Here is a 24,677-nt window from a genome sequence, read left to right as displayed (position 1 = left end):
TCCACCTGTCGAGGAAAGGTCGTCCAACGAGGCCAGCGAAAAGGTCGGAGAAGTCTTGTGAGGCGAGGGATACGATGACAACGGACTTTGCAGAGGATTGCGAAGCCAAGAGCGAGGCAACGACCGGCTCTGTCTGTCGCCAGCAAGGCCCAGTAAAGAAACGAGCACTGGACATCCGGGTCACGGCACCACCGTAACGGTAGTACTCTTGTCTGCGCTGTTTCTTGTTCGTTTGGTCCATGTTAAGGGATTGTCTGGGGCGGGACGTGAACCTGCAACCTTGCGCTCGCAAGTCAGATGTGCTAACAACTACGCCAAGAAAGATATCTCTATCAGCAGGGTCGTTAGCTCATCCTTTCTACTAGGGGAGTGAGTTTCACCAGCTACTCGCCATCACTACCTCGGGGGACTACACTCACTCCACAAGTGTTTACGAGGACTCACGATTCACTCGGTTACACCAGCAAGGCCAACTAAAAAAAACAAGCCGCCCGCAACAACTCCCTTGTTATTGGCAGTACGTCTATGAAGCTGAAGAGAATTCAGGGGCACGAAACCTTAAAATATAACTTTGCTCCAAATCTGCTCAGGTCATTCCTTCAAGCTTTTTTTAATTCAACGCAGTACCCTATTCTCTTAATAAAGTGTAGGCTACTGAAAACGTTTAGGTCCTACTGTATATGTGAAACAAAAAGGCAGTTTTTTCCATTTTGGCGGGTACATTTTTCCATCTGCCAGTAACCTGTCATGTAGAGAAGGCAGGAGATGAGGACTGAAGATGAGAATGGAGTTCCAGTCATGATGAGGTGTTGCAGTTTCAATTTGGGTAGCACACACACACACACACACACGCACACACGCACACACGCACAAACGCACACACACACAAAGAGCATCTATTGCTACAGGATTCAGAAAAATCAACCTACTCATGCATTCTTCAAACACACACACACACTACATAACTGAAAGCACGCACACACACAAGCTAATATCCATAATGCCATCCATTGCCAGTGGTGAACAGCGCACACAGAGCCAGAATTGTTCACATGCTGTCGCTATGGGCCCCAAGATCTCTCCTCTACAGTGAGTAGGGATGAATATCGTTAGGATTTTATCGATACTGGTATCGATACCCACACTGTTTATCGATACTTCTCTGCCACTTTGGGACTCATATACTGCCTGGGTTGACGTTTCTGTCTCAGTTGGCCTTCATTTACATAGTGAACTGTCACTGTAGTGATCCTGTGTGATACTTCATCACTCATCGTAATCGCTGGTTATGGCTACTTGAGACACATTGGCAAGCTCACCTATAATCTCTCTTCTCTTTTCAACTGCATGCCAAGCAGGTATGAGGGTGTCTGATAATGTGCCTCTGGTAACTGGGGTTAGGGCTGTGGTCATATCCCTATAACAACAGTTAACAGTAACAGTTACTAACATCAGAAGACATAGACTAAACTGTGGTTTCATGACTTATGTAGCTAGCTACAGCAACCGAAAGTATTTTCATTTCATCATCTCTCACTCCGTCAGAAAATGTCTAAAAGTCTGTGACTGGGGTCTTCAGTAGGGGCGGGGCCACCCCTTCAAGGCAATGGTTGGGGAAACACTGTACCTGACTTGCATTGCTATGACAGCCACCAGCGTTAGCATTAGCCGCTTCGCTAAAGCAGTCAAACACGCTGCACTGCTTCACATTAACCAAATGTGAAACTTGTAAGTGGTTCATGAGGTTGCTGGTGTTACTCCCTTTGGACCAAGGTTATAATAGTTTTGTTTTTTTCCATTTTATTTTTATATCATTTTAACTTTTTGTTTTCAATTTCAGTTTTTATTAGTTTTTAAAGCAGATTTGGAAGCTTAGTGTAGTTTGTATTTGTTGATGCTTAGTTTTAGTTTTTATTAGTTTCAGTATTAGTTTTAGTTTTTCATTCTTCTGCGCTAGCCTCTTGAGACTATCCTGATCTCGCAAGCTCACATTGTTTCACTCGGTGTGAAACAAACCATCTGGAGCACGTCAAGTTACTTCTGCACAGGGGCACAGCTAAAGAAAAAATAGAGGATAGATTTCATATCCACCCAAAATACTAGGCTTAAATATGAAATGAAAAAGACTAAAACTAAGGACATTTTCTCAATAATTTTAGTTTATTTTAGTTAGTTATGTAAACAGACAATACAGTTTTAGTTGGTTATCGTTTTTTGTAAAGTCTAGTTTTTATTTTTATTTCCTAAAATGTGTGTATGTTACCTAAAATGTTTTCTCACTTAGTTTTCGTTTTTTAGTTAGTTTTCAAAATTCTAATTCAAATTAAAATAAGCTTTATTAGCATGACAGAAACATCTATTTTGCCAAAGCATTACACAAAATGATTAATTCATTAAACAATAATATTATACAAAAATATTGACAATACAATTCAAAACCATTTGGCAACAATTAACTATAAGGAATGACATGGGGAGCTGATATAATAATAATAATAATGATGGACGATTATGTGTATGCATGTAGGTTGTATAAATACATACACATTAGTTTTCGTTAAATATAATAACCTTGCTTTGGACACTAACTTTTTACATAAATTGCATTAAGCACCGTCGATAGATTTGGAGAACCGTTTTGCCTTTTCCGCCACTATGCCTACTTCCTCAAGTGGCCTCCTGTATTAGAGAGAGGCAAACAATAACAACGCGATGTCATCGCCTGTCACCAGCAGCTGCGTCATGGTTAGGGGACAGATGCCAGCTGCGTTGGCTGATTAATGAAACGAACGCGGCTCCATGAAACGAAAGCACCGTTTGTCCATGAGCTTATTGATATTTCGGTACTGACCCAGTGACGTACGGGTACCAAAAAGCACCGGCTCCCGATACCCATCCCTAACAGTGAGAGAATCCTGATAGCCCACTGTGACAACTAAGATCTGTCCTGTCAATGTGATTGGACCATGATAACCCACTGTGACAACTAAGATCTGTCCTCTACAGTGAGTGAGTCATGATAACCCACTGTGACAACTAAGATCTGTCCTCTACAGTGAGTGAGTCATGATAACCCACTGTGACAACTAAGATCTGTCCTCTACAGTGAGTGAGTCATGATAACCCACTGTGACAACTAAGATCTGTCCTCTACAGTGAGTGAGTCATGATAACCCACTGTGACAACTAAGATCTGTCCTCTACATGTGAGTGAATCATGATAACCCACTGTGACAACTAAGATCTGTCCTGTAAATGGGATTGGATCATGACAGCCCACTGTGACAAAAGATCTGTCCTGTAAATGTGATTGGATCATGACAGCCCACTGTGACAACTCAAAGACTAGAGAAAGAGAAAGTATGGAAAGGTGGGAGGGAGGAAAGAGAAAGAGAAAACAGAAAGAGAGAGCGAGAGAGAGACTCAAAAGGTCAACTCAAACCCAATCAATCAACTTTAGCTAACATCACTGCCAACTCTCTGTTCTCTTTCATTCCCTTCCTCCTCCTCCTCTTTGCTCCATTCCTCCTCCTCTCTGCGCCATTCATCCATCCGTCTTTCCACCTCCTCTCTCCCTCCCTTTTTTTCCTATCTCTCTCTACCCCCCCTCTCCCTCCCTCCCTCAGCTTGGTTGTGATAGGAGGATCAAAGGCTGGCCCTGTCAGGCTGCAGTCATCCAGAATTCACTCTAGTCATCTGTTCCAGGAGCAAGTGCAGACATGTCCGCACATGCACACACACACACTAGCTTGCGCGCGCACACACACACACACACACACACACACACACACACACACACACACACAATGAATGTCACAATACCAAAAATGTAGTATTCGATACCAATACCAGTGAAATTCCACGATTCTTGATACCCAATTCTATACCACAGTAAAAAAATAAATAAAAATAAAATAAAACCATGTAGCCCATTTCAACATGCAGCACTTTATTAAAAAACAATCTTCTGTCTGATTCTGTACTGTGAAAGGAAGAGACCTCAATTCTCAGGTACACTAGTTCTGTGACTAAGAGAATGGCAGGATACATACTGTACGGCATTATGCAAAATAAACAGAACTGGGCTAAAATTAAACCACGAGAGGCCGTGTGTTAAATAGTGATTTTATAACAGCTTGTTGGCGTTGTTAGGCACGATCTTCTCAGCAAACCCCTCGTTTTGCACAACGGAATATGGCCTCATGTCTGCAGCTATAAACACCCCAATAATACCTTTTGTAATAGCTTTAGCCCGGTCGGATTCTTTAGCTAAGGGCTGCTTAAATGCCGTGGTGATGAGCGGTTGTTGAGCAGGAGGTTTTTCAAGCTCTTCAGCTCCTCCGCTAGCCATGTCTACCGCTGGCAGCGCCTGACTAGTGTGGATTGAACATGCGCCCTACGTGACCACGTCGCCTACATCCTTTTTTGCTGTATTATTTTTTATAAACATATCCGCGGACCACGTGCGAACCATAGAGAGATTTTCTGTAACTAGATGTCTCACAACAGCAGCTTCCATAACATTAACGGTAGATGTCGGTGGCTAAAAGCAGTTAGCTGTTGAGAATTCAAACACTACAAAAAAATGGCGGAGGCACTATATACTATACGCACTATCTAGGGAATAGGGAACGGTTTCAAACAAAGCTTAACTGGAAACAGGGAGAGCGAACACAATAAAAAGCATGGGCGGAAACGTTGGCGACAACAACAGTTCTGTGTGTGAGTGAACAGTCGAGTGAATTATGATTCGCCCACTACACATAAATATATTGCACATAGGAGCCACAGTATGGCGTATAGTTTCAATACAGAAAACAATTTGATATTACATTAGATTTTTGGCCATATCGCCCAGCCCTAGGCTACTTGCAGCGCAAGGCAACTCTACGTAGATTAATTACTCTGAGAATGTGAGTCAAACTGGAGGGTTCTCTCCGTCTCCCTCTCTCTCCCTCCGTCTCTCTCTCTCTCCATCTGTCTCTCTCTCTCTCTCTGCCTCCATCTGTCTCTCTCCCTCTCTTTCCCTCTCCCTCCGTCTCTCTCTCTCCCTCCCTCCCTCCCTCCCTCTCTCTCTCTCTCCCTCCGTCTCTCTCTCTGTCTCTCTCACACACACATATATATTTCCAAAAGTATTCACTCACCCATTCAACAGATGACAGAGCAGGGTCAGCGGATGCTGAGGCGCATAGTGCGCAGAGGTCGCTAACTTTCTGCAGAGTCAATTGCTACAGACCTCCAAACTTCATATGGCCTTCAGATTAGCTCAAGAACAGTGCGTAGAGCTTCATGGAATGGGTTTCCATGGCCGAGCAGCTGCATCCAAGCCAAACATCACCAAGTGCAATGCAAAGCGTCGGATGCAGTGGTGTAAAGCACGCCGCCACTGGGCTCTAGAGCAGTGGAGACGCATTCTCTGGAGTGACGAATCATGCTTCTCCATCTGGCAATCTGATGGACGAGTCTGGGTTTGGCGGTTGCCAGGAGAACAGTACGTGTCTGACTGCATTGTGCCAAGTGTGAAGTTTGGTGGAGGGGGGGTTATGGGGTGGGGTTGTTTTTCAGGAGCTGGGCTTGGCCCCTTAGTTCCAGTGAAAGGAACTCTGAATGCTTCAGCATACCAAGTGATTCTGGACAATTCCATGCTCTCAACTTTGTGGGAACAGTTTGGGGATGGCCCCTTCCTGTTCCAACACGACTGCGCACCAGTGCACAGAGCAAGGTCCAGAAAGACATGAATGAGCGAGTTTGGTGTGGAAGAACTTCACTGGCCTGCACAGAGTCCTGACCTCAACCCGATAGAACACCTTTGGGATTAATAAGAGCGGAGACTACGAGCCAGTCCAACATCAGTGAATGACCTCACAAATGCGCTTCTGGAAGAATGGTCAAAAATTCCCATAAACACACTCATAAACCTTGTGAAAAGCCTTCCCAGAAGAATTGAAGCTGTTATAGCTGCAAAGGATGGGCCAACATCATATTAAACCCTATGGATTAAGAATGGGATTCATATGCGTGTAAAGGCAGATTTTGGCAATATACTGTAGTGTACCAGTCCATATGAAAGCATCGCTCCAGAGAGAAATAGAAAGGCAGTGAGAGTAAGAGAGAGACCATTAGGCCTACTAGAGAAAGAATGAGAGGTTAAGAGAGAGACCATTAGGCCTACTAGAGAAAGAATGAGAGGTTAAGAGAGAGACCATTAGGCCTACTAGAGAAAGAATGAGAGGTTAAGAGAGAGACCATTAGGCCTACTAGAGAAAGAATGAGAGGTTAATTGAGAGACCATTAGGCCTACTAGAGAAAGAATGAGAGGTTAAGAGAGACCATTAGGCCTACTAGAGAAAGAATGAGAGGTTAAGAGAGAGACCATTAGGCCTACTAGAGAAAGAATGAGAGGTTAAGAGAGACCATTAGGCCTACTAGAGAAAGAATGAGAGGTTAAGAGAGAGACCATTAGGCCTACTAGAGAAAGAATGAGAGGTTAAGAGAGAGACCATTAGGCCTACTAGAGAAAGAATGAGAGGTTAAGAGAGAGACCATTAGGCCTACTAGAGAAAGAATGAGAGGTTAAGAGAGAGACCATTAGGCCTACTAGAGAAAGAATGAGAGGTTAAGAGAGAGACCATTAGGCCTACTAGAGAAAGAATGAGAGGTTAAGAGAGAGACAAGAAAGCCTACTGGAGAAAGAGTGAAAGAGACTGCAAGACTTCATGGCGTGCGCCCACCCGCCCACCCGCCCACCCACCCACCCACCCACCCACACACACACACACCCACACACCCACACACACACACACACACACACACACACACAAAGGTGCATATAGACTGTTGGATTCTACAGCAACGCACAGACATGTGGAGAAGGCTGTCTGGTCTGATGCTCTGCTTTCACAGCCGTTACATCACGCGGCCAACTGACATCACGGCTCCAACTCAGTCGTCAGTCGCTGCCATTCCGCCGTCAAAAACATCAAGACGCGCACCTCTGCAATTCTCTAACTTTGACGCCGGCGTCGAACGTGACGCAGTGGCTGAGGTGGAGCTCCGCTGTCATTAATTACGATGGATTCGTTCCCTCAGCGACCGATGGGTGACGGGTTGACGCTGACGGAGCCAAAAGGAGACTCTGCAATGGACAACTTGGGTATGGTAAGGCTAATTTAAGAACGGTGCACAGTTAATAGGGGTTAGGCAAAGCATTGTGTGTGTGTGTGATTTGTGTGTGTGTGTGTGCCTGTCAGAGTGTCTGCACACGAAGGTAGATAATGTACCGTTCTATAATGGGCTCCAACTTTCTCCTGACTAATCCTGTGACTCAGTCACCGGCCAATCCTCACGACACTGTTCAACCAGCCCTCTGTCAACACAGAGCTGTGTTCCAGACACACACACACACACACACATGCACACACACAAACACGCACGCTAGACAGTGGAATTGATTTCCAATTAGACCGCTCAGATGGCAAACAGATAAGCCTACTAGTTTGAAGCAAAAGCAGCACTTTTCCCATCACAATGAAAGGTTGTGAAAGTATGTTAAATGGCTAAGCTCATCTCTAGCACACTGCGGCTTCTCAGATGGCATTTACAGGACTGACTAAGAAGTGACATTTGAGTCTGGGGGAAACAGCAAGTGACCTGCGGTGCCCTGCAAGAGTGAGAGAAATTGGAATTCTGTCGTTTTGAACCAGCAGCTAAAACACAGAACTGTACCCCTAAATAACTAACCCCTAACTAACCCTAACCAGGAAAGGAGAGAATAGAAAGTTTCTAGGAGTCATGCCATAACTAAATTGGTGCCGTGTGGAGCTTCAGTTCAGGTTCAGGCCTGTAGGGTGTTACAACGTCCATCCTGCAGATCTGTTAAGTTGAAGCTACGGGAGATCCTGAAGCTCGAGGGTTATGAATGAATGAAAGTTTATTTCGAACATAATAAAAACAGATTAAAACAAACGAAAAACAATGTGTTCGAAAAGGAGTAGGAAGAAGTATACACTTGTAGGTTCCTTCCCCTTTTCTCACTCCTCTATTAACTCAAATATATAATAAATAATTAAACCAAAAATATGTGCAACCCAGTATCCACTGTCTAAAGGAAATTCAAATAACAATAGTGAGCCCTGAGGCCTTTAACACAACCCTTCCTCACCCATATACTTTTTAAAAATATATTTTTTGTATATATTTTTAAAGTGATTTATATTAGTACTTTATTTAAACTCCATGCCCAGATTTTTCCACAAGTTCACACCACAAACTGAAATACACATACTCTTCATTGTCGAGCGAACACAATGTTTCTCGAAATTAAACTCCCCTCTTAAATCATATCCCCCTTCTCTGTCACAGAACATTATATGTATATTGCCCGGGAGTGAATTGTTATCTAAACACTGTTCCAGGATCAGGTACCACTGATCTTCCTATTAACTAGGGTTAGGGGGTCAAAGGTCAGCTAACCTGACCCTAGAGTAGAGTCCCGACCTCCAGCTAGCGGGCAGGAGGTTGCTGTGAGTTCCTGCAGGCAGGAAGTGTAGCAAGCTTCAGGAAGTGAGGTGGTGATGCAATAGGAAATAAGAGACTGTAAATTGACTGTGATTGACACTACAGTTACTTAGACAAGCAACCCCCCCCCCCCCCACCCCCCGCCACACACGCACGCACACACACACACACACGCACACACACACACACAGAGCTCAGTCATGCCAGCTAGGGCCTTAGCCTCGTTACTAATCCCTAGAACAAACAGAGAAGCTAAGCCTAGCCTGGCCCTAAGGTTCACAGGTCAAACTCTTACCCAGAGCCAAGGGTCAGCTTACTGACGGGACACAAATATCCATAAATACACAAAGACACAGACAGTTGAACAGTGAGTTGCAAACAACTGACAGCTACAGCTGAAAGGTGTGTGTGTGTGTGTGTGTGATGGACTGGGAGCTGATGAATACCATTCTCTCTGGTCCTTCTCTGACTCATCATCCATTAGCCTTCACTGATAAGGCCCTGCATGCATGGTTAGCGGGTGATGTAGTCTCTCTTCTCATCATCAGCTGTGTGTGTGTGTGTAAATGTTTGTGTGTGTGTGTGTGTGTGTGTGTGTCCGACATATTTACTACCCACTCTGGTACCGCCTGCCTGGAACAAAACAGGGCGCAGAAAGCAGGGGAATGGGGACGAAAAGGACAATTTCCTATTGAATATGGCATAACGTCCTGTCACACTATAATCTGGATATGATGAAAAGCTGAAATGTTGTCCGAGGCCTGTGCCTGTCACACACGCACTGTAAGCCGACATTGTGTCCCGAAACCCTGTGAAATGGCCTTCAGCTTTGAGTGTTGCTGACTAGCAAACTAATTATGGCTCTGTCGAGGAACTGTGTGTGTGTGTGCTTGCTCGTGTGTGTGTGTGCTTGCTCGTGTGTGTAGCTGCGTGCCACTTCAGCAGAGCAGAAGTAAGACTCGATGTGTGTGAGAAAAAGATGACCACATCTCACACACACCAGTCAAGAGACAAAACACAGGAGATGGGCGTTCAACATCGGAACAACTTCGGAATTCTCCTGACTCATCAGTACACAGTCAGTTTAGCTAAAACTAGGGATGTTAATAGTTAATCGACTATCGATTAATTGCCGATAAGAATTTACTCGAGTAAGATTTGGTTACTCGATTAATTGCTTGTTAATGGAACAGAACTTTTCAACGAACATTATCAACGGGAGTTGCGTGAAATGTAATCATGATTTAAGGTCTGACTGCACATGAGGGCACCACGCCATGTAGTGAAGGCTAATTGGGATGCCAAGAAATTTCAATAACACAGCGGAAGAAGACACAAAAATGAAGTGAGCAAAGCGCAGTCCGGCGCAGGACGTTCTTATCAATTAATCGACTATTGTTTGTTAAAGGTTTATTTTTGGTTACGAAACAGTCTCATTTTAATGTGGGTGAATCTACATTACCCACACTTGTTTATGTGTCCATTTTCGACTAATGTCATTTCTTGTATGTAGTTTATTTTTAGATTATTATTTTGTGGTCAGGTCGTCCAGAACTTCCTTGGAATGACGAAACGATTTACTGCAGTAGCCTACGCCGCCGACAAGAGACATTGTGAGCAAATATGACCGTTATATATTCAAAAGTAACGTTACTAGTAAGACCTATGTAATTACCTCGTCGGGGGCCATCGTTCTGTCTTCAAAACACCCGGCTCAGGTAGCTAAGGTTTACGACGAGGCTCATGGGAAATGTGGTCTTTTGGAGCGGAAAATACTTCCGCTTCCCGAAACTCCTCGTAGGGCCTTTAAGGTTAACAGCTATCGGTTAATGAAATTCCTTGAAATTTGCAACCCTAGCTAAAACCCCTCGTTTCCCCCCCAGAGACAAGAGGCATTTTGTAAGGCCGAATGTAATGAAGAAAGACACTCCTCTACTGGTGAAACCTGCTGGTGAAAACAGAGCAAGAGCAGCAAGATTTTTTTAATATATCGCTATCGGAAAACATCAGCAAAACGGGGCAGATGTGTGCGCTTGTGAGCAGCAACATGTAAGCATGTGTTTGGTTTGAGCTATGCATACTGTAGATAGATAGATAAATCTTTATTTTTGTGTCACTCCTTAAACATTTCCATCACATTAGTACAAAAGTGCAATAATAAAGTTAAGGACCACTCACAATGAGTTGTGAGACACAATATAATTACAAATCAAAATAGATTCTAGCGTACATAATAGTACTACACACACACAACGATACAATTGAATACAATACAGTATAGGGACATACAAATACAGTATAGAGGAGAATGAGGACTAAATGAATGGAGGAATAAAGCATGTAAAGATCAATTTAATCTAATTTCGGCCTCTAAATGGAATTTACGGCCACCCACATTATATCCTCACCACCAAATCTACTAATTTTTCTCTGTCTCCTCTTAACGATAATCGACGTTCGTGCAGATGGGTAGCAAAAGTAGGCCAAAACAATAATAATAATAATAATAATAAATCATAACTTTATTTTATATAGTGCTTTTCATGGGACCCAAGGTCACTTTACAAACATATCAGGAAATCAGGGAGACAAAGCTTGGGTCTCGCCTGAGGCGGAAGCACCCAAGGACACTTCAGGTCTGTCCGTAGCCGCTAGAACGGATGCCATTGAATCCTCTGAGCAATCGGTCGTGGGACAAATGGTAAATGGACTGCACTTATATAGCGCTTTTCCACCTTAGTGGCACTCAAAGCGCTTTACAATGGCCTCTCATTCACCCATTCACAAACACATTCACACACCAATGGCGGTAGCTGCCATGCAAGGTGCTAACGGACGGAACGGAAGATCTGGTATCCAGACAGTGCAGAGAACTCCCGGATAATCGGTGTGGAAGAAAACTTCGGGGTGGATGAAAACTGGGGTGACGTTTGAATGGAACGGTCGCTAGCTAAACTACTCCAGGACTCGCTGGGCCTGGAATACAACCCAACACTTGACCGCGCCCATACAGTAGGAGTCTGCTGCCCAAACCGAAGTACGGAGATCCCCCGAGACCGATCGTAGTAAAGTTCCATCACTTTCAAGAAAAGATGGACAATCTGAGGAGGGCGTCGAGCCAGCACCCCATTCAGCATAACAAGCAGATCTTTATCTACCCGGACTATACTGCCTCAGTAAGGAAACGGCACGCAGCCTTCAAGGAAGCAAGAAACCTGCTAAGCAGCTGCCCACACACCAGGTTCAGCCTTCTGTTTCAAGCGACACTGAAGATCATGTCCCCAACCGGAGAACAGAGATCATTCGACAATCCCTCCAAAGCAAAAGAGTACATAATCAGTCATCTACGAAAGCGGGACTAAAAGATGAATATTTTGACCCACACGGTTTTGCTTAGTCTGCTGCTGGACTAACAATCAGTAAACTACTACGACAGCGGAGAAAACGATTAGTCATCATGACGTGCCTGTATTCCATCTGACAAAGGACACTACTGTATAAGACAGTGGTGCTTATTATCTGTCCCACTTAAGTTCTAGGACAGCTTTCAATATATTTCCAGATTTGGTGGCAGCAAGAATGAAGGCTAAAAAGAAAAAGTTGTCTAATTAAGTGGGTACACTCACAGGCCTAATTATTTCATTTGCTTTAATGATTGACCAAATTATTTTGTTTGTATTAATGACTGGCCAAATTATTTTGTTTGCATTAATAATATGCCAAATTATTTTGGTTTGCATTAGTGATTGGCCAAGTTATTTTGGTTTGCATTAGTGATTGGCCAAGTTATTTTAGATGTATTAATGCTTGGCCAAATTATTTTGTTTGGATTAATGATTGGCCGAATTATTTAATTTGCATAATAATTGGCCAAATTATTTCATTTGCCCCAATGAGACTTTAAAAAACCTTAACCCTTTTTTTCTTTTATTTTTCTTCTTCCGCTCACTCTCTATATTTTAATCTCTGCTTACCTTACCGTTTACATAGCCTACTGCCACTATTTGTTAGTGTTATATAGTCACAGCGATAACTTTTGAATGAGAATGCATATGGCAGGTGTTAGAATTTGTTAATTTAGGAATTCTAATTTTAAATGATTAGTAATTTCCTCCAGTATTTTGGTCCGATGGAATGCTCAATAGGTGTTGGAGCAATCTCTGTTTTGGGGCAATAAGTCTATGGGGTAGGAAATCAAGAGCAGCATTTCTTTTTTTCTATTTCTAAGAACATCTTTGTTGGTTTATTCTGTTTGTTTGGGTCATAGAGTTTTAAATATATTTTCCAAAGCAAGCAATGTCTAAACTGTTGGATATCCCTTTGCAGTTTCAGGATAACATGACATCACAAAGACAGACAGAGCATCCAGAGGCTCTGTAGGCTTAGAGGCATGGAACAGTAGAGGCATGGGAAACGTGGTTAAGAGCAACGAAATCTTCTCTCATCTAAAATAATTTAATCCAGATATCGTATTTCTACAAGAGACACACTTAAGGATTATTCACACTAGACTGAGAAATAACAGGATCAGTCAGGTCTATCTCTAGTTTTAACCACAACTCAAGGGCTGTAGCTATTCTTTTCAGAAAGGGAGTCCAGTTTGTCAAAACCAATTTAATTCAAGACACTAATGGCCAGTACATTGGATTGGTTGGCAGACTATGCAACACTCTGTCCTTGTTAACATATATGGTCCAAATTGGGACGACTCCGTTTTTTTTTTTACTAAACTAATAGCCTTTATCCCTGATGTCAACACCCATCAGCTCACCATAGCAGCAGACCTAAATTGCACACTGAATTCACAACTAGATAGACCCTTCGCTACTGTTATGCACACAATTTAGAAAATTTGTTGATCCACAAATAGACCTCCTCCTTGACATACCGTAAATGACAGCCAGGAGATAGTGACATACACTGTGGGAAACACTTTAAGCATATATCAGAGGTCATTTCATACACTGCCCACATGAATAAACACAGTAAAGGTCTTTTAGAAATCAAACAATCTATAATGGATTTGGACATTAAAAAAATCAGTGTCACCTCTTCACAAGCCCAATAAAGAGTGTCTCCTTCTACAAATGGAATTTAATAATCTCTACCCACCACGTAGAGAAGAATCTACTGAGGAATAAATTCAAATAGCCTACTATGAACATGGAGACAAAACAGATAGAATACTCACACAGCAACTCAGACAAACATCCACTAACTCGCAAATATCAGAGATAATAAATATAGCCCCAGATAGAACCATGTGTGACCCTCAGCTTGTTAATAATCAATTCAAAACAAATTATTCAGATCTATTTCTCTGATATAGAAACAAATCAATCCCCAATATTGGCCAAATTATTTTGTTTGGATTAATGATTGGCTGAATTATTTCATTTGCATAATAATTGGCCAAATTATTTTGTTGGCATTAGTTATTTGGTATCCCAGTCTCGATCCAGACATTCAGACCTCCCTGGTGAAAGATCTCCGGGACCCGACGGTCTTCCGGCTGAATATTACAAGGCCTTTCCTTCCAAACTATCACCCATACTTAAAGCAATGTATGATGGAACCTTGGAAAATGACAGTCTACCTCCAACCCTCACACAAGCAACTGAGCCCCCCCCAACACCACAGACTCTACCACCGCTAGGGCTGTAACGATTATTAATTTTGCTTAACGATTAATTGTCAGAAAAAAAATGCGATTATTACAATAATTGTCAGAGTTGCTGACCGGGAGGGGGGGGGGGGGTGGCGGCTCGCATCACACCACTAGGGCACCTTGCCAATCTGGCACCCTAGGCGGCCGCCTACTTCGCCCATGCCACGGGCCGGCCCTGGCACTGATGCTCATGTCCGCATGATTTGAGTGAGTGTGTGTGTTTGAGAGAGAGAGAGAGAGAGAAAGAGAGAGAGAGAGAGAGAGAGAGAGAGAGAGAGAGAGAGAAAGACAGACACAGAGGGAGTGAGTGAGTGAGTGAGGGTGGGTGGGTTCCGGGTTCTGACTAATTTTTACCATTATTTAACCGCGGTTACAAAAAACAATCGCGGTCAGAAAAAATAATCGCAGTTTGACGATTATGTAATAATCGTTACAGCCCTAACCACCGCTGAGACACACTGTCGGTAGACACGTGCACATGACCACATGATGCATGTATAGGACGCACCACACTCACATCACACCGCACACACATATACACATACAGTACACACACTCACCAACACATTACACTCCGCATACTCACTGTATACACTGACTGCACTACTTTTTGTACATCGTTCTTCTCTTCAGCTTATCCTTTTTTGCACTAGCTTTTTGTACTTGCCCTCCTGTCTCGTCCCTGCCCCATGTCCAATGTTGCCTGAATGTTATGCACCTCGCTGGAGAGCAAATTCCTAGCACGTTGTAAAACTGCATGGCAATAAACGGTTTGTGATTCTGATTCTGTTAAAAAAAGGATAAAAATGCAGATGCAGAAAAATGTTTTGGAAGTGTTTACCAGTATAATTGGTCATCGGCCATGACAGCAATGTTACAGCTCAATGAGATAACTTTTCAAAAGTTCAATATTCACCTTTACTTGCTATTCGTTTATGAATTGGCCTTAGCAAGACCCCAAAAATCGTTTCAGTTACATGAGACTACATGAGACCCTTTGAATTTATTATTTTAGAATTTTGGTGTACTGGCCAGTACACTGGCAGGAAATCTTGTGGTGGAAGCAGAAGTGACACGTTTTGCGTGTCACAATATCAGGAAGACAACAAACACTTCGCCCTGCAAATTTATCTACATGCACATGAAAGAAAGAAGACCGGTATTTACCTGCATTGAAGCCATCCTTCCAGAAAGTCCATTGAAGTAGTTACAACCTTCCAATCCAGTCTGATCCATGCACGTTTGTTATCATATATAATAATATCAAAATATGATTTTTTCCCATTCATTACAGTGAGTGAGTGGGGAATTGTGGGAAGTGTGGTTCTTAAAACATAGTGCCAAAGTGCTGAGATATCTCATGTAGCTTTAATATCTGTTATCGTATCAGCCAAATTTTTCATATTGGTGCTAATTACACACATACACACACTGTACACACACAAAGTCCAATGTCCTAAAGAGAGTTTCTCAGAAAACTAAAAGTAGGACATCAACGAAGACTGGGGTCAGCAGTGTCCGTCCACTATGAGTTGGATTAGCTGTCCCCAGCCTGTCACTTTCACCTGCAGACCGCCTGCCCCCCCCACCCCCGTCACACACACACACACACACACACACAAAACCCACTGAGAAACACCACAACACACAACACGCCCCACAACATCCTCCTCTCCTCAGTGACAAATAAGCCATACTTTCATTGTCTAGCATGGTTCTGTAGGACCACCACACTTGGTGACAGTCACACCTACCCAGCAGCAACGCTACTGTCGGGATAGGGGGGAGAACTCAACTGTAGCTCTCCCTCTCTCTCTCTCTCTCTGTGTGGAGTGACTGCATTCCTCTCTCTCTGCTTGCCCCGACATAGAACCCAGCCGTGAGGCCTGGGCCTACTGAGAGACCACTGTACACTTGAGTTTTATTAACTGCAACGCCTATAGGGACACAGTCACCCCCATCCATGACTGGGTGGAATAAGTAGAATGGGATCTATTTGATAAAACTGCTGGACTAAGGACAGTAAATTGCGAGATAGGGAACCTTTCAAGTCCAGCTGCGTACCTAGGACTGGATTGAGGAATTGATAAGCGCTGATAAGATATTGAAAGGACAGCCGATAACAAGAATTCCAATGTACTGGTTATATATGGCTATAACTTTCTATTCTATTCTCAGGCAATATCACAAAAAAGGCCTAGAGAGCCAAGCAATATGGAATAGGCAGAAGACAAAAAAAATGAAGCGATCAAAGCGCAGTCCAGCGCGGGACGTTCTTATCAATTAATCGACTATCCTTTGTTGGTTAACAGTTATCGATTAATGAAATTCCTTGAAATTTGCAACCCTAATATGGGATGTTAACAGAGGGCTTCATCAAGGCATGGTGGGAAATGAACCTATTCCATATTGCTAGGCTCGCTAGGCCTTTTTTCTGATATTGCCTGAGAATAGAAAGTTTATTTAAGCCATATATAACCAGTACAGCGACATTGGAATTCTTGTTATCGTCTGTCCTTTCAATATCTTATCAGCACTAAGCAATTCCTCTGCTGAGTCCTTCTGCAGCGTCACACAGATCGAGGTCGCCAACTCGGACTGCGCGGCCCCCAGACCACTCTCCGCTAATCCACCGTGGAATCTCACCTCTAATCTACTCCCCCGCCTCTCCCTCCTTCACCTCCACTTTCTCCCTCTCCTCCTGCCTTTCTCCCTCTCCTCCTGCCTTTCTCCCTCTCCCTCTCCTCCTGCCTTTCTCCCTCTCCTCCTGCCTTCCTCCCTCTCCTTCTGCTCTCTCCCTAGTTGTCTTATGGAGCCAGAGCCAAGTGGAGGTTCCAGCTGGTGCATTAAACCCTCCAGTTTCACACTGGCTCACCGTCTAAACACAGAGAAAGAGAGGGAGGGAGGGAGGGAGAGAGGGGAGGGAGGGAGGAGAGAGAGGGGAGGGAGGAAGGGAGGGTAGGGGAGGGAGGGAGGGGAGAGAGGTAGGCAGGGGAGAGAGGGGATGGAGGAAGGGAGGGGAGGGAGGAAGGGAGGGGAGGGAGGGAGGGGAGAGAGGGGAGGGGAGGGAGGGTAGAGAGGGGAGGGAGGGAGGGGTGGGAGTGGAGGGAGGGAGGGAGGGGAGGAAGGGGAGAGGGGGAGAGAGGGAGGGGAGAGAGGGGAGGGGAGGGAGGGTAGAGAGGGGAGGGAGGGAGGGGTGGGAGTGGAGGGAGGGGAGGGAGGGAGGGGAGGGAGGGTAGAGAGGGGAGGGAGGGAGGGGTGGGAGTGGAGGGAGGGAGGGAGGGGAGAGAGGGAGGGGAGAGAGGGGAGGGGAGGGAGGGAGGGAGGGGAGGGAGGGGAGGGAGGGAGGGGAGAGAGGGGAGGGGAGGGAGGGTAGAGAGGGGAGGGAGGGAGGGGTGGGAGTGGAGGGAGGGAGGGGAGGGAGGGAGGGGAGAGAGGGGAGGGGAGGGAGGGTAGAGAGGGGAGGGAGGGAGGGGTGGGAGTGGAGGGAGGGAGGGGTGGGAGTGGAGGGAGGGGTGGGAGTGGAGGGAGGGAGGGAGGGGTGGGAGGGGTGGGAGTGGAGGGAGGGAGGGAGGGGTGGGAGTGGAGGGAGGGAGGGAGGGGTGGGAGTGGAGGGAGAAGCCACCTCAGCACACAGAGGACAGGGCTTGAATCACTCTCCAGACAAGACTTCTGTGAGGGGTTGCTGTGACTTAATGGTTGTGTGTGTGTGTGTGTGCGGGTCATCACCAGCCATTAGTCTAATGGGTTGTGATGGACAGCAGGTGGGCGCAACAGTGCATGCTGGGATGTGTATTTTCTGCATGAGGTGCATCTGTAGTGCTGATCTAATTACCTCTGTGCCCCTCCCATCAGTCAGGCCTACATAGCAGAAGACAGGGTAGCCCACACACACACACAGACACAAACAGTAGACTGGAGAGCACTGAGGTCAACAACACTATGACCAGATTTGAATACTGTTGACTCCCTGCTGATCACGGCCCATGCTTAGTCTCTCCTCCACTCTCGTTAAAGTTTCCACCCAGGTAAATGGTAAATGGACTGCACTTATATAGCGCTTTTCCACCTTAGCGGCACTCAAAGCGCTTTACAATGGCCTCTCATTCACACACACACATTCACACACCAATGGCGGCAGCTGCCTTGCAAGGTGCTAATCTGCTCATTGGGAGCAATTTGTGGTTAGGTGTCTTGCTCAAGGACACTTCGACATGTGGACAGTCGGAGCTGGGTTTCGAACCACTGACCCTTCGATCACTGAACGACCCGCTCTACCAACTGAGCTACAGCCGCCCCCAGGCTCATAGTCAGTCCCCCCCCCCCCCCCCCCCCCCCCCCCCCCCAAGTACTGGATCAAGGTGAGCAGCTGCTAGACGCAGGTACACATTTCAACAACTGGCTGCTTTCCCAGACACAGGTTAAGACTCTGGGGCTAAGAATCCCTTTCAACTGAGAATCTACATTAACACGTTTTTCTGGCTGCGATTCACGAACGAGGCGTCTGGGCATTTGGTTCCATTTCCTTCCATATTGTCCAGAGCCAAGGGGAGAGATAATTGGGATGCAGCCCGTCTATGTAAACAGATGGACATTACGTTTCTAGCCAGTGTTGCAGGTTGCTACGGTAGCCTCCCATCTCAGAAGGCTATCCGCCACACCAGTGGACATTTGTAGTTTTTACCAAAACAGTCATCATGTAATAAAATATTTGTTCTCCTTTTCGTGATTGGGTTTTCATTTGAAAGGTTGGCTTACTCCTTGTAAACAATGCTCCAAGCTCCCCGGAACAGCATAAACTAGGAACAACAATCCTATTGTTAGTGTCTAGACTGCATGGGGACACACGAGTAGCCTACCAGTAATTTCCTCCGAGCCATCATGCCAGATATGTCATTATCTGATAGGTCTGTACTTAAACTATAGATTAACCATTGAACAATATATTCAGGGTTCAAAACTGCGATTAGCTGGTCGCAGTTGAGACCTTTTTTTTAATGATATGCTGGTGCCATCAACTAGAAAAAAGTTGGTAGCACCACTGCCATCAGTGGAACACTGAGGCAATTTATTATTTTGGCGGGTAAAACATATGCTGGTGGATATTCATCTACAAAGTCCCCTTGGCAGGTGGGCAAGCCACATCTTGGACAGTGGTTCTGGCTCAAGGCCTCTGTGGCTTGAAGAGAGACGGTTTATTGCAGAGGACTAAGTTCAGGCGATTTTGTTGTTGGATGTTTTACAAATTCTGTCCGCATACTATTGATTGGACCCGTAAAAATGTGTGATGACAACCACTTAAAGTCTACGGCCTATGTGAAGAGGCAGAGCACGCCTCTTCAAACGACCATTTTTTCGTGCCTGTGCATCATCAGATTCTCAAGATGAGAACTGATTAAGGACATTGTGGCTGCATGCGCCAAGTCTGACATCCCCTTAGAGAAGCCAAGAAAGCTACCGTCGTTTCTAGTGACGCGTTGCAAACAAGGAAGTGCGCTGCCCGAAATAGAGAGCGGCCTCCGTCAATCTCACCCGCCAGGCAGTGTGTTCAGCCAACATATGACTGCTGTTCTACGAAAAATAAAAAATAAAAAAAATAACGGGGGAAAAAAAGGAATTTGGGGAAAAAAACAGAAGGCAATTTGGGAAAATATAAAGGCAGATTTCTTAAGGCCCGGCATATTATAGTACCGAGTCTAGGCCTGGAACAGACACGACCCAGTCAGAGGGCACTCATCATGTAAGCATTCCACTGACGCATAAGTATGGGTTACATCCTCCAAACACAGGAACACACGCACACGCGCGCGCGCATGCGTGCGCACACACACACTCATCAGTACTACAAGGGCTAGCTGTGTAACTTCAGAGGGTGGATAAATGAAGAGGCTGAAAGGTCACTGGTGGGATGACAACATCATGGCAGGGTCATCGGGCAATGTTTTCATGTAATCTTGTTGAAATCGGTACACACACACACACACACACACACGACTGTCTGTCTCTAACTGGCACTAAGACCCTGTTGTGCTGTTGTGTCATCATCACTGATGCCATGTCTGAGACTGCTGAGACTGAGGACATAAAGGACACAGTATAATTTACCCCAGTTTTTGACCTCTCCTTGCATTCTGACCTCTGACCTGTGTGTGTGTGTGTCTATGTTGCATAATTTTACACACTAAGTCCGAGTTCAGGTCTGCAATGCTAGCAGTTTGCTGAAGTCAAGGACTGTGCAACACACAGAGTGACAGCTTTCTTTTTCTATGTCAAACACACACACACACACACACACACACACACACACACACACAGCATACAGTTAGCCATGTCGCAACACGTGTTTGCTGAAGTGGTTACTATAACTGAGTGGCGATGTTTACTTATAACCTTGCCTTGGACTGGGTGCTTGTTACAATGTCCAAACATTGCCATCTCACTCACTCACTAACTTTTGTCTTTCCTTCTCTCTCTCCCCTCTCCTTCTCTCAACGCAGTCTCCCCCCTCTTCTCTCTCTCTCTCTCTCTCTCTCCTCTCGCTGTCCCTCAGCGCAGATGACGAAGTTGCCAAGGCAACCCCCTTAACAGAACCTGATTATATTCGAATTAAACCTGTCAGTGTGTTCCCATTCGTCATCAGCAAGGTGTAAAACTGTTGTCTCCACTCAAGCACAGCTGCACTGCGTGGCAAGACGCTTCCAGTGATCCATCTTTTGCCCAAGAACGGGCGTGGAGGGCGAGGGGTGAACGGGCCGTCAGTGTAGCTGTTGGCTTACTGTTCTCGGTGTCCAGGTGTGTATTTGTGGAGCTATGGTTACCACTTGCCTGTGAAATATCAGTTTTCAGCTGTTGCTAGACCAGACAATGGATTCAATTACACAACACAAGCCGGCTGACTCCTCGACTCCTGACATCACAGTGAATCAGACATACTGGCTGTGAATGATGGCCGCCTACCTTACTGGAAAGTTTGTATTCAGGACACCAAGCAACAATAGGACGATGCTTGAAGTCCTGAATACAAAACAGGAACATGTGATGTGCTGTGATGTAGAATGTACTCAATCGCAAGGACGGAACGCACATTGACAGTCTACGCACAGGTCGTGAAACTATGCAAAGTTGAGCACACGTAGTAGCATTCAACTCCTGTTCAATCAGGAAAGTGTCTCACGGGTGTGAGTGACACCTGCGGTCATCGGCAAATGCATCCGCCGTCAGAATGAACTGATTGCTGCACTTTCAAAACTTAACAGTAGGCAACGTAAGTGCGGTAACGTTACTTAGCTTGTCTACTTCCGTAGCTTAACTTTACTTCCTCATTTGTTAACCAAACACGTAGCCTAGCCTAGCAAAGAGGCTGGCGCGGGCTGCTGTGTGGAGTGATAGCTTCAGGTGGCTAACTAGCAAGGTTTCAATAATCAAGGTAACTAACTCAATTAGCTAGTAAGATTAGTGGTGTAAAACATGCTACAATTTGGGGAAAGAACCCCAGAGGTGCCCGGCTATCTCACTGCCATAAGCGTCGGCCACGCTTTGCACTATTCCAGACACTTGATGAAGTTCCGCCAAAGATGCGCCTATTAAAACCACTTCTTCAGCTAGTAGCTGCTATAGTATGAGCTAGTTTCCAACAAGTGGCAAGCTACATAGCTAACTAGCTAGCATTGACAGAAGTGCTCACAACCGACAAAGTTACAGAACTTTTGACAGATAAAGGGCAAGTGGTTACGTACAAATTTCTTTTTCCCGTCTCCTTCCTCGTAGGTTTTCTTTGATTTCTTGTCCTTGCCGCCTTTGGGAGCCGCAGCCGAGGCAGAATTCCCCGAATGTGGATCCATTGTGACTTGATTAAAGTTAATTTCCTCAAACGGGCAGCGAAAATATCCCCAGAACTTATACACCCTGTGGTATCAAAGTCCAAAAACACACACAAAAAAACACAGACACCTCTATGTAAAGCTTAGTATAGTTGTCCTTTCTACGGTGAAAAATTAAGCACTGTGGCTTGCTCCCCTGTGGACGATATCTGCCGTGGGAGAGCAAACTAGTACACATGTACTACGGCTTGACTGTGGCCAACTGGGAAGTGTGGCAATAAGTTAGCAGCTGCAGTTAGGCACTCTGACCAGTAGGGGGTCCCTGGTAAAGTTTGTCATCCAAAAATGCGCTCAGCTCACTCGAGTAGGCTAGGCTTCGAGAAAATAACTAATAAATACCCCACAGTTAAGGCTAGGCTAGCCTACTCTTGTGCGGTTATAGTTGACATTTAAATCAACCTAATTCAAAACATTTATTTGAATGGGAATTGTCTACCCGTTAAGTGGAAAAGGATAACCACACACTGGATTATCGCTCCCAACACATTATTTGAGCAACGTTTCGACCACACACGGTGACATTTTGCCTGAAGAAGAATCTGTATGGTCGAAATGTTGCTCAAATAAAATGTTGGGAGCTATAATTCAGTGTGCAGATATCATTTTCCTCTTACAGATTCGTATTTTTTAATCCTGTCTGGCCTAAAGTACAGATTGGATGTGCACACAGCTACTTTGCTATAATAGTTTCACTGTTCTACAAAATGCATAGGCTAACTTGACCAAAAACCGCCTGTCAATTGCTCCATCCATTGCTCCATCCATTCATGTTCTTGCTCATCTGTCCCTCCGTTTGGGCCTATACCAATATAGTGACCCAATGTTACCCCCATGCGGCACTATGATGTGATTGTGATGTGACCTGATTCTTCTCTCCACTACCCTGAAATGAACACGTTCTCGTGTAGGCTACAATCAACTGTAGGCTACGCTTCAGGGGAGTGTGGAGAACATGAATGAAGGGCGTGTGTGCGGTGTGTTTTTGTTCCATTCACTAGTGGTTACTTTATTTTGTGACAGACATAGCCTAGCATAGCCTACGAAGGTTTAACTTTGATATCGTGATGCTTTCTTCTTACTGCTGTTAAATAAATAAAAATGCTCATTCTCCTAATTAGACTTGGTGAGGCAAACTAGGCTTAGGGCACCACCAAGTGGTAAATCAGTGAACAACAGTCTCATCTTGCTTGAGGAGCCAATCATATAGCCTCGCGAGACCACAAGTTACCAGTCATAGGCTCCAACATTCAAATCAGGTGGAAAAACCAGTGATTTGCTTATACGCTACTTTATAGAATACATAGCATACATTTTCATTGAGCCAGACGAATAAGGGCAGCCTACAGCAGCACCAGAGGCAGAGTAGACCTATTGTTTTATCTCCTACCACAAAATGAGCTGACTAAATTGACCAAAATTCAGACAGTCTTCCAACTGACGCAAATAGCCGAAGTGGTCGGTTGTTATTGTCACTTCATTGTCATTGCCCCCCCCCCCCCTCTCTCTATCTCTCTCTGTCTGTAACATACACGCAAACACGATTGAAGGGCTGCCAGCGCAAAACCATACTAGAAACCTCGTAAATTGTGAGGATGAGTTAAACCGAGCCGTGTGCGCATTTCAATCACATGGTGCTTGTCTCAGATAAGGTGCTTGTATTTATGGATTCCATCGTCGTCATCATCATCATGTCTGCTCACGACCATCATCAACCTTCAATCATGAGTATGAATACATTAAAATATTTGGTCGATAATGGTGTTTAATCTTGGTTTACAGGAGCGTGGGGCTGTCGATTGCGTAACACAATACATTAGAGCGCAAAGGTATTACAGCAGTAATAACAAAATAGTTAAACAAACAATTAGCCTATATACACAATGGCATTTTAGTCCAATTCAAATGCCACAAGCAATTGCATATGGCAAAGTAACCACCTTACAAGACCAAGGGGCCCAGAACTGCCGCAGAAGTAACCGGCTCTACTTGTAGGTGGAGCGAGCCTCTCTCAGCGACCTGTCGTAGGGCATGGAGGCGAAGAAAGAGTTCCGCAGCTGGCAGTTGATGAAGAAAACAATAAGCAGCACCAGGAGAAACAGCACGAGGCAGATGATCACGTAGGTGGCCAGGTCCGGTTTGTTGAGCCCCTCCTCCCGCAGTGCGCCGCCCCGGGCCGTGGGCCTCAGCAGGGCGGCCACGCTCACCGAGCCGTGAGACGCGTTCAAGGACGGGGGCGCGTGCGTCTGGCCCATCGCCAGCTCGTAGTCCGGAGCGGTGGAATTCAGGAGGATCTGCCTCAGCATGGCCGCGCGCGTCCACGGCCGTCCTCAGGTGCAGCTGTAAGGAGGAAAGGTCACGTCTAGATCACATTATCGGCATATTTGACACAAAAACCTTCAAGCTGTATAGCTGATGTCAAAATGAAGACACCGTTATAGGCTTTACAATTGCGCACAGATAATTAGCACCGCCTTTTTTCCTACCTTGGTGTAGACTGCGGTGGATCTCCGCAGGTGAGGTCAGGGTGAGGTAGGAGGGACCCAGCTCATGCCTCACTCGCCCCGCTCTGACCAGTATTTCGCCCCGGCGAGGACGTGCTCTGGAGAAGCGAT

General features: G+C 45.2%; 2 protein-coding genes across 2 annotated transcripts in view; both read right to left on the bottom strand.

Moving 5' to 3' along the window:
* LOC311317473 (protein diaphanous homolog 1-like) overlaps positions 1-22,198 on the bottom strand; it is a gene marked incomplete at its 3' end in the record, with an annotated part of 46,267 nt that extends 24,069 nt beyond the window's left edge. Inside the window, exon 1 of the mRNA XM_084448554.1 lies at positions 21,922-22,198. Within this exon, the coding sequence (XP_084304680.1) occupies positions 21,922-22,026 (105 nt within the window). The 5' untranslated portion in view covers positions 22,027-22,198. The remainder of the gene's footprint in view (positions 1-21,921) is intronic.
* Positions 22,199-24,047: 1,849 nt separating this feature from the next.
* Positions 24,048-24,368, bottom strand: smim32 (small integral membrane protein 32; the record flags this gene model as incomplete). The annotated part of the gene is made up of 1 exon (XM_084448364.1): positions 24,048-24,368. One exon carries the CDS (start codon positions 24,366-24,368, stop codon positions 24,048-24,050), a length of 321 nt encoding a protein of 106 aa, XP_084304490.1.
* Positions 24,369-24,677: the final 309 nt, after the last annotated feature.

The sequence above is a fragment of the Borostomias antarcticus genome, assembly GCF_949987555.1.
Source record: "Borostomias antarcticus genome assembly, chromosome: 14".
Classification (NCBI taxonomy): domain Eukaryota; kingdom Metazoa; phylum Chordata; class Actinopteri; order Stomiiformes; family Stomiidae; genus Borostomias; species Borostomias antarcticus.
This window is presented reverse-complemented; position numbering and strand designations above follow the sequence as displayed.